The following is an 11,380-nucleotide window of genomic DNA, read 5'->3' as shown; positions in this document are numbered from 1 at the left end:
TAAGATCTTCAGACGTTATTAGTTTATCAGAAATTACCATTTAAATACATGATCGTGGTCCTAACGAACGTGCCTAAGGCATTTCAAGCTTTAAGGAATTGGTTGTTTGTGCGGTCTAGAGCGTGCCTCTTTTTAGCAAAAAAAATTATCGCAGATTCCGGTGGTGTCGGATTTCGTGTAGGTTTATATTATTAAATTATCAATATCAGTGCAATCATACTCGATCCTTGATTTAGCTAATGCACAAGAAGAGTGAAATTTATCGGGAACAATCTGAAAGAAATAATAGTCTACCTGACTTGTTGCTGTTCCTCTTGTTTTCTTTGTGATCAACTCTGGAGTTGGCGTGATCACACCCGAAACAGGCTCGTTATTATATTTATTATTATATCATAATTTAGCCACGGAATAGCGTCAATTCATTGGGCCGTAAATTCATCGAGAATTCTAAATTTCGCTTTTGTTTTCATTTAATGGCTGAAGAGGTGCATTTGCAGCATAAGAAACAGGGAGTAAAAGACACGAGTAAAATACAGATAACTGGAGAAAATAGAGAAGCACCAATTACTTGGGAAGAAATGGAAAGATATGGAAACTGAAGAAAGTGTTACGATCTACCTAGGACACCAAGCAGGGTGCAAAGACTTCTAAACACAACAAAAGAACTTTAATGGCGTTCGGTCCTTGAAAAACTACATGAGACTTCGCACGTAGTCCGGGTCACGTGACGATTATCATAACATTAAAAACAAATTGCGATTTTGAGACGGCAATCCACATTATATTGACGGCTAGTTGGGAGAAAATATATTCCGTAACCAACGCCGTCAATATAATGTGGTATTGCCGTCTAAAAAACGCAATTTGTTTTGTATCGCGATTCATCATTTATAAGGATAAATAAAACTGTAAACTAATCAACCCGCGCCTGATCGAGATTTCAATTCTTTCTACCTGCGAAACGTATTTGTTTGCGTTCGTCAGCAACCCAATTCAGTGCAACGACGTCAATTTCAACATTAGAACCAATCACAGGCCGCAAAAGTGAGACGGCAATACCACGAAATATTGACGGCTCGCCCATGGTCAAAACTATGAGAAGATCGCGATACAAACGATCAAAATGTTCAACAGTGTTGGACAAGACGAGCAGGCAGTTTAATAACGCGACCAATCATTGTGACCAGAGTAGAAGGTGCAGGTTCCACTGGGTCCGCTGCAGGCTTCGTTAACAGTATTCTGTAAGGAATCTGTTTGTGACTGCTGTGTTTCAAATTCTGGTTTCGCTACTGGCAATGATTCTGACTGCGGCACTGATCGCAGCTGTCTGCAGTTTCGTCGGTAGGTTCGCGCATCCGCCAACTCCACAACGGAAGAACGTGGACCAATCATCTTCTTGCAAACAGCCTCTGACCAAGAAGATGCATTTGGCTTCTTCATCCTGACAGTCTGTCCATACTGCAATTCAGGCAATGCAGTACCCTTCAGGTTGTAGTCAGAGAAAGCCTGCCTTTGATTAGAGTTGAATTTCGTACACTCCTGGCAAACAGCCAATTATAGCTTCAAATACATCCGCGAACGGTCCAAGCACAGGATCACTTTTGACATTCACCGTACTAACTCTTGCTTGGGTGCGTCAGAGACCGATGCCTTAAAATGACTTGAGGCCATGCAAAGGTGTAACGTTTTGATCCACAACAACAACTTCGGTTAACTTCATGCTTGTTCCCTTATGTTCCTCTTTCAACCTTGCAAAGTGAAGAGCCTTTCGCTTTGAAAGATCGTGCATAACTAATGTAATGTCCTTTTTGGCTTTATTGCAACCGTTCGTAGAATAATATACTCCTGAAGAGGCAGAATACTCGCTGTAGAACGAGTATATATTTGAAATGACACAGACCCTGAGTTTTTCAAAGGGAGAGAGAAAGAGAGAGAAACAAAAGGTCGATCTTGTCCACAGATAGTACTATGCAAATGTTCTGAATGAACTGTACTGAGCAAGGGCCAAATACTGCTGAGAAACTTTGATTTACGCCACAGTTGACAAGCTTGGTTTGACTCCAGATTTCAGAAAATGATCCCTTAACGCTTTTACAACCGCTCGTAGCTTCACTTTTCCTTAGATAGTTCGAAGCAAGAAAAAATACGGCGAGGAAAACGCAGCGCGAAGAACCTTGACAGGGCCCATGATTGGTAATACCCGCCTAGCCGGGTCAGCCTTTTTCCACGGTAGTGTCACCCTCCAACTTTTTTCCAAGTAAACACCTTGGCTAGCGTAGCCAGGTCTCGGTCAAGGCAAGATGATGAGAGGATGCTATCTTCCCAGTCTCCTGACGATCGAAACTGAGGCGGGAAGCTCTTAACTCTGGCAAAAGGGTTAATTCTTTTCTCATATAAACGCTCGCTTAACTTTGACGGGTGGGAGGGTGACCCTATTACAAGGGAAAACGTTTCTCTATATAAACACTCCATAACAAGAGTATTTGAACGGGTGATATCGATCATATTTTTTGACAATTGAGATGACTATTGTGGTCACCTGCAGCTATTTTCCTTGAGGTGAGATTAACAAATCCAAAAAGTAAATTGTGCTGCATGCCCAGCATAACTAGGAGAAAAAGGAGCTGTATCTTACAAACTCCTTTTAGTCGGCGGTAATTTCTATTCACATGTTCGAAAAGTTTCAGTTTGGTATAACCGATCGTCCGACTTAACTGGACAGATGGCCGCTGTAGGGACTTGATCAAATCTTACTCACTGGGTTTGAAATTCTGAATTTAAGATGAAATAGTTCGTATAAAATGATAGCAGATCCCCCTTCTCCAGACTGATGGCGACTCTTTGCGCAAGGTAGCGGACTTATTCTCTGCGGCGTCTCTTTCTTCAGACCCACCACTTTGCTAACAAGGCGAAGGAAAAGGCAACTCAGTTGGAACAGTACTACTACTAATGATAATTGTTACAAGTCATAAAGCGCTAATACTGATTGATATTCTATAGCACTACGATGAATCATGATTTACATGAAGAAAAATAAATATGAAAATAATAATCATATAAAATTTGAATTACAGGTCACCATCAGACCTCTTCTTTTCCCTTTCTAGAATATCAGGAAAAAGTCTGATTAGGCCTTGGGAACCTTTTTCAGATTTAGAGTTGGTAAAACCATAACCTTTGATTTGTGAACTTCGTTTTGGTACTATATTCCGACGTTACGTTTGTGACCTGGATGTGTATTATTTATTTATTATTATTTTTATTTAAACAACAACAACAAACAAGGAAAAAGTGACAAATGCATATTAAAGGTGTTAATAGTCTTATTTCCGATAGCTATTTCTTTTTGGATGTGTACGATGCATGGGCATTGGTTATATATGCTGCAGTTCAATTCAGTGTGTATTTTTGGGGTATATTCATAACACAAAGAGTGGAACAACAAAATTCTCGTTACGAACGAAAAATTAATTAAGGAGGTCTATAGAGAAACCGCAAGGAGTTGAGATACAACTTTAAACTAACAATTTATTCGGCGTGACATAAATAACTTATGAACATATTAAGATAAAAAAGACGAAGAAGCAGGTTAACAAAAACAAGGATTTTTCATGATCAGATTTATTATTTGTCTTGTTTATGTAACACTTACTGTAAATTGCATATTTTATACAACTCTAGTTTCGACGATTTCCGTCAGCATTCTCTCAGCAAATCCTCTGAACAGTGTTGACTCAAAGGAAGCGTCCTGCTAATCAAAGACTTCTAAAGAAAAAAAAAACCGAAATTTTAGCTCGGATAATTTATTTCTCAATTTCCGCAGACTTTCATGGACGAACTTCCAGGACAGCTGATGTCAAGTATCCTGCAGAAAGTAAGTGAATATTTTTCGTTATGGCACTTTAAAGAATTCTGTAGTAAGCATGCGTAATGAAAGTCACTCTGTAATTAAGGCAGGGTTTACGCGAACGTGGTTTCACATCGACACAGTTTCATGACTCCGAAACCGCGTCAAAATCGATGCGGTATGGAAGTGTTTACACGGAACCATTTTCGCCAGAAAATTCAAGTCGTGATGGTAGAAGCCAGCACTGCACTACGTGCCAAATTCACTATTTTGAATTGAACAGTGCAAAGTTCGCGCCAAAATAGTAACCGTATTCAAATCGATGCGGTTTCACTGTTTACACGACAGATGAAACCGCATGAGTTTGAAAACGCTACACTTTTGCACCAAAGGAATGGGTGTGTCCCAAGTGTACGCTCAGTGTTCTCCCTGCCATTAGCATAACCAATCACTTTCTGATATTAGCTGAATGAGTGAGCCTGGAGCCGAGGACCCAGACTTTGTTGATGAACACCTTCGCATCCTTCAAGAGAGATCAAACCAGCTTCGAATACTCCACATAAACACGCAAAGCATGGCATCCTCGTTTGATGAGTTGCTCGCTACAATCAAGGAGTACCCTTTTGACGTTGTAACTATGAGTGAAACATGGCTTAAAAGATAATGCGCTCCTATTGCAGTATGTCACAATCCCTGGTTACAGTCATGTTTTTCGCAACCGCAGCAAGATTCGCGGAGGTGGTCTTGCCCTGTCCAACTACTAGTGATCATGATACTTGTATTAACGTAAGAGCCAAACGTTTTCAACCACGTTACAAGTTACTTCGCGATGAAAAGCGATTCGATGAAACAGCTTTTAAGGAAGAACTGAGTGGCGTTCAGTTTAACGTTTACAGTCTTGACGATCCAAACGAGAAACTAGACATTTTTAACTCGCTTTTAAAATCTTGTCTGGAGAAGCACGCTCCTCTCCGTAGAACTAAAATCACGCGAACCCCTGGTCCTTGGCTGAACAAGGAAGATATTAGGAAACTTCAGAAAGAACGGAACGCACTTAGGTATTTAGCACATAAAATAAACTCAGCAAGTGTTTGGAATAAATTTCGTGTGGTGCGCAACAAAATCAAGACTAAGATTAAACCAGTTAAACGTGCTTTTTTCAAGAGGGCCCTATCATCCAACTGCTAGTGATCATGATACTTGTATTAACGTAAGAGCCAAACGTTTTCAACCACGTTACAAGTTACTTCGCGATGAAAAGCGATTCGATGAAACAGCTTTTAAGGAAGAACTGAGTGGCGTTCAGTTTAATGTCTACAGTCTTGACGATCCAAACGAGAAACTAGACATTTTTAACTCGCTTTTAAAATCTTGTCTGGAGAAGCACGCTCCTCTCCGTAGAACTAAAATCACGCGAACCCCTGGTCCTTGGCTGAACAAGGAAGATATTAGGAAACTTCAGAAAGAACGGAACGTACTTAGGTATTTAGCACATAAAATAAACTCAGCAAGTGTTTTTTTCAAGAGGGCCCTATCATCCAATGTACCCAAAGAACTGTGGAATACTGTACATCGCATTTTACATCCCAGTCCTTACCCAATTAAGGCGGACCCAGATGCCCTGAACTTCAACTCCACATCGCAACGCTTGCTGGGATCAGTGGCAAATTCATCAGATTTTCTTCTTGATCTTTTTAATTCCCTTCCTGAAGACCGTCTTACGTGCTCGTTTAATCTACGCTCCGTCAGTTACAGTGAGGTAATGAATATGTTAACTTCTATGAGATCTGACTGTTTAACTGGCACAAATCGAATTATGTTAAACTCAGCTATTTGAATAATCGTCGACAACTTGTAGAAGTCAATGACAAACAAACTAGTCTCGCAGATGTCCTATTTGGTGTTCCACAGGGCTCAATACGTGGGCCCGTTCTCTTCAACCTTAATTTAATGCGAACGACATCCAAGATGGTTCCTCTTGCTTTCAATACTCTGACGACACAATGGTGCTGCGTTATGCCACTCCCAACGACTTCAATGTCTGTGTAAAGAACAAGATCAAAACGACCCTCAGCAGCATCGAGTCGTAAGCAGCTGATGGTAACTTGCTTCTGAATGAAACCAAGAATGCATATTTTTGACGGATACAGTCCACCTCTCACCCTGAAAGATAAGACAGTCGATAGGGTGGAGAATTTAAGTTGCTAAAAACTGGGCCTAGTGAGGACTTTAAATGGACAGAACATGTAAATGAGCTCACGTCATCATGCTCTTAAGTGCTAGCCACTCTAACATGACACCGCAAGAGACTAAGAAGTCTCTCGTTCAAAGCCTCGTCTTATCTAAACTCAATTTTAATGATTCCGTCACTTATCCACTCCCCGCATTTTTGTAGAAAAGAGTACAACGTGTTCAGAATCCTGCTGCCGGTTTTGTCTTAAATCGTTTCTGCTCGGAAAGAGACGTCCTTGAGCTTGGAAAATACTACGCTGGAAGATATTCAACTCAGCATTCTTAAGTTTGGACACCGAGCTCTTTTTAGTGAGGCTTGGCCCGCATACCGTGAAATTGCCTAGGCACAATCCCCAACGTACAGTGCGCTCTAGCAATGCGCCTGTCATAGAAAATCCCTTCATTAAGGGTACTTTTTATGACTCGTTAGCAACTTTATTCAATCCCCTACCCGCAAATGTGAGGCGGTGTCCACGTTTTAAAACTTTAAAGAGCAGGGACAGCTACCGCTTAAGTTGAACCTCATAAGTTGTCTTGACAATGTTCCTTAGTTATGTTTATTGATAGTATTTATAGCATTTCTCGATCTTTACAGTTTTCAATAGTTTTCAACTTGTGTATAACGTTTGTAATTAGTTAGATTTTTAGTAGTTAGTTCCTTAGTTAATATGACGGATGTAAAGCTACCATGTAGAAATACTGTCAACAAATCGTTATTATTATTATTACAAAAGAAAAGAGACCTCTGATAGCAGGGAAACGAAGCCCATCTTCTTGCAGTTTTCTCCGGGTCTAAAGTGCATTTCCAGAATCTGGAAGTCCGTTGTGATTGGTCTACGTAAATTCGGGCTCGTTCCAGCAGACGCTCGTGGGAGAGGAACGTGTGACGATTTCCTAAGAGCGTCTGCGTGCGAGGCTATTCGTACCCTTGAAGAAAAATTTGCCACACGTACTTTGTGTTAATTGCTTATTTTAATTCACGAAGAATTTGACATGTGCATGCTCATCGTTATAATTCGCAGCGATTGCCCATCTTTCGGGAATGGACAGAAAAACCTAATACAATAACAACACCTACTTAACGAATCCAGCCTGACTGTTTACAAAGAGTTGATAAAATAATAAACGACAAACCACAAAAGTGCGTAAAACATCCCACAGGATACTTAAACTGGATACGTAATGTCATAAAAGCTGGTGATTGTAAACTCAGTTCGTGGAATGCACGTGGTGATTTTTCCGCCCACTTTACCGAGGACGTCACATGCAAAGCAGTCTATTGTAATATTAGTCGACCAAAAGAGAATGAAACAGTCGATCATACGCGAGAGCAAATTAATGCAAGAATCTACTGCTTAAACTGCTTACACTAAGCATATAACTTGCAGGTAAATAAGAAAAAAAAAATAAAGATGATGAAAATATTGGGTAGCTAAGCCAAACCATTTCGCATTCCAATCTTACTACTTTAAAAGTAATGCTACCTAACGGCAAGGCATATGGATTCTAAAACTGACAGAGATTTTCCCTGAATCAACACTCGCTTTGTGCCTCAACATTTTGGTAGAGTGGTTCTGTACGTCGGGGCGACACACGGTCAGCGGCTTCCTCTTCCTGTTGACTAGGAACAGTATGGTACAGACTCGTATACTCATGGGTACCTCTCTGAAGACAAAGATACTCTGCTGAAGAGAATGCTGAGTTTGTTTCAACAGTAAAGGCATTCCCAATCAAAGGATTGCTCGGTTGGTCGATAGGAACAGCGTAAAAATTCTCTTTCAAGGATCTATCTTGTACATCTGTGTAAACGTCTTCTGGTTCGTGTTCCTTGTCGTCTCCAGCCGAAGTCAGACTCTGGTACCTTGAAGCCGATTCCTCAACAGGTGTGTAATGGGAATTTATCCGATTGTAATGTATTTCATCTTGTGCACCAGCATCCATTGCTTCCTTTCTGTCTGGATCAATAGAGTCATAAATCGGCTCTGCAACAAAAGCTGGGTTGTAGAACATGTTATCCAAAGGCAGAGTGGCTGCTTGTTTATTACGTCTCCTCTTAGCTGATCTGCAATGAACACCAAGCAAGGAGTGAACTTCTTATGTCCAAATCATTACGTTGATTCTCAGTTTCCAGAGGTCTTTAACATTATATTTGAATAAATGCTAATTTTTGGGAGTCCGACTTTTCAACCGCGTCTTTTAACTCTGTTAACTGGAACCGGATCCAGCAGTTCTATGTGGGCTGGGTTTTAGTAATTGGAATCAGACTTTGAAGTGTGGTAATCAAGGATTATATACTGAGTAATATAGGCGCTGTGGTGATAAGCACAAACACAAAACAAGAGTTTGTGAGTTAAAGTAATAGACCGCGCTTTTAAAATTTCACTGCTTCAAAAGGGAAAGATCCTTATCTTCAGGAGCATCACCAAGGAAGACTTAAATCGGACATTTCTCTTCTGTCAATACGGAGTTCACAAAAATCTGTCGTGGTGTGTTCTATTGAAAGTTTATTCCTCTGGTTAGAAACACTTTTGGGATTCTAGTCAACAATAGAAAAGTTGATTTCTCGAAAGACTCAAAAGTGGATTCAATGTGGATGTACCTTCTCCAACAGAAGACAGCAAATGCTATCAATATTCCAACCGCAGCGACGCTAACACAGGCAGCAATTATTGCAACGGTGGGTGGTTCGTCCTTTTTAGGCTCTAGAAAAATAACAATTACGAAGACAGGTACAGCCAAAGTATCAAATGCTTTTAGTGCCACTGGGTTAATATTTAACAATTATTCGCCGAAGGCGAGGTGACTATCGATAATCACCGAGACCGAGATAAATTATTGTTTTAGTATAATTACATAGGTTATTAGTTGGAAAATTTCCCTTTTTTTTGAAGCAATTAATTTCTTCGTCTGTTGCTTCGACAAAACGGCTTGCGGTCATTTTAAAAAACCGCATAGGTGATTATCACGTAATAATCACCTCAACGACAACCAATCAGCGCAGAGAGTTTTCAACAATCATTTTCATAAACCAATTTTTTTCGGTGGTCAATTTACCATATCAATCCAGTTGATAAAGCCATTTCTGTGTTACTTGGTATGCCCCAACATGATGTAAAACTTGTTACGGGGGAAGCCTTTGTGATCCACATACGATTTCTGCTGGACTAGCGATACGATAAATTTTGGCTGAAATTGCTACTGTTTCTCTTCAAGCCCAAAAATACTTAGGGTTTCCCTGTCCTAAGGAAGCGAACATCGCCAAATTCCAATTCGATTATAAGTCAGTGAAGTAATAGCGACCAAGTAGCGATGCCCCACTGAGGGCATTCCGATTTGTAAATAATTAACTTGATCTGATCAAATAAGGGATAGCCACAACAAAAATTTGAACACGATAATACTATAACTTTTACCAGTTTTAAGTGTCTTCTTTGTTTGAACTGGAATGTGCAAAACGGATTCAATTTTGCTGTCAAGATCCTTCTGTATAATATTCTTAGTATCTTCCACCATTGTAATAACTTGGTCGAAAGCTATTTTTTGAGGAGGCTTTCCATTTGATTGCGGAAATAAGACAGCAAATTCGACTTCCACTGAAGCGTTATCCTTGCTGAAAGATACTCCTGTAACTACGATGTCGTCTGCTGTGAAGGATACCGGTTCCTCGGAACTCCGTTTTTTTCTTTCAGGTTTCACCTTGCTGCAAGAAACAAAAAAAAATCATTTGATTGATGACTGCTCGAGTCTTGCCATAGCATGGGCTATTTTTTGACTCACAAACATCACGGCGGGTCTAAAACACTGGTCAAATTCCACAGGTCATACTCCGTAGGTCTCTCGTTGCAGGTCATTGTTTTACCTTTTGCATGGAAAGTAACCCAACCCGCAATTTGGCTAACCCTAGGCCTAAGGTTAGCAAAATTGAGGGTTTGGGGTTACTTAACAATGACCTGCAACGCGTGACCTGTGGAATGTGGCGTTTGAGTGATAATAAAGCTCAATTCCGGGAGGATTAGTTGGGAAGACCAACATGACCGCTGTGACGTCATATGAAAACAATATTTTGGCAGCGACTGACTAGAATAGGCTATTTTCGAAATATCAATATTTAGCTTGATAGTAAGGCAGAGAGGAGAACAATAATATAAACAAGTTTGAATGAATGTGAAATATATTAGCATATCATCCACTTGCCTTTGTCTTTGTCTCCTAAACCTCTTTTAACTTTCAAGCTGAATTTTAATATATTTTGCCCACACGTAGTAGAAGCCTGTGTGAGAGTGACTGGCGGTTGGAGTGCCGCGTGATCGCGGTTTGTATTTTGCGACCATTAAGCGAGAGAGGTATTTTACGGTGAGCCTTCGCCGCGTTCACAAGTCAAGTTTCGTTTATTGTTTTATCGAGCAGAAAGAATCTTTAATGTCTTCGTAAGGCTGTACATGATAGCATTCATTTGCACTGTAAATAGTGACTCTCAAAGCCCCACGGCTCGCACCACTGCCTTGGTCCGGAGTACGCGTTCCCCGGTTTTTCCACCTGCTAATTTTAAGGGGTTTTGGTGTGCGGCTCTAATGCATTGTGCTTCCCTTCAGGATAGAGTTTATGTTTAATATTTTTGTACATATTCCAAGGCTAAATAAATGGCACGGTGGATATTTTCAAGCCCAAGTATCCGGTTGAGTAGTGAGTTGCTTTACCTTCGGCATACTCCATCTTTGCAAAAATACTTGAGGCATGCTTTTGCTAGCGTTGCCTTAAATTTCAATTCATCCCATTTATCCTGAAAGAGAATTATAAAATGTGTAAGAGTGTGTAAGTGAGTGAGTGTCCACATTATTTGCAATATTACGATCTGCATGTGTCTGCTATGTCAACGTGGCAGAGCGGTTTAGTGCGCGTGCATTGAATATATATTCATTGAATATGATGCTTTGTGTTTTCTTTTGTATTTTGTTTCTTCCTCTCTTGCTTTTTTATTCTCGCTGCCGAAATGCACAGGAGGACACAAAGCGTAATGCAATTACAAAAGAGTAAAAAAAAAAAACACAAGAAAACACACGCGCACACAAAACAAAACAAATATGGGATATATTCATCGCCTATATTAAACGATGATTATTTTCAACTCATATTTGTATTTCTTCAGGTAACACAAGGAATACGTCTTGCATCAACCAAGCGAGAGTGAAAAAAAAAAAAAGCCTTTGATTTGGTTTCTTCCCTCACTCCATCCCTTGAACTAGCCCCCAGTCCCCAAGTGACAATTACACCACTCGGGCATGTAGCATAGGATCGTCCCGT

General features: G+C 40.3%; 1 protein-coding gene across 1 annotated transcript in view; it reads right to left on the bottom strand.

The window, feature by feature from the left end:
* Nucleotides 1-7,032: 7,032 nt before the first annotated feature.
* Nucleotides 7,033-11,380, bottom strand: part of LOC138027768 (low-density lipoprotein receptor-related protein 1-like) — a 30,751-nt gene continuing 26,403 nt past the window's right edge. The window contains exons 30-33 of the mRNA XM_068875374.1: nt 10,777-10,859; nt 9,493-9,779; nt 8,679-8,781; nt 7,033-8,141 (exon numbers count right to left, since the gene is read on the bottom strand). Of these exons, the coding sequence (XP_068731475.1) occupies nt 7,613-8,141; nt 8,679-8,781; nt 9,493-9,779; nt 10,777-10,859 (1,002 nt within the window). The 3' untranslated portion in view covers nt 7,033-7,612. The remainder of the gene's footprint in view (nt 8,142-8,678; nt 8,782-9,492; nt 9,780-10,776; nt 10,860-11,380) is intronic.

Source organism: Montipora capricornis, chromosome 2 (genome assembly GCF_036669925.1).
Source record: "Montipora capricornis isolate CH-2021 chromosome 2, ASM3666992v2, whole genome shotgun sequence".
Taxonomy (NCBI): domain Eukaryota; kingdom Metazoa; phylum Cnidaria; class Anthozoa; order Scleractinia; family Acroporidae; genus Montipora; species Montipora capricornis.
The sequence above is the reverse complement of the archived record's forward strand: the minus strand, read 5'-3'. Positions and strand labels throughout refer to the sequence as shown.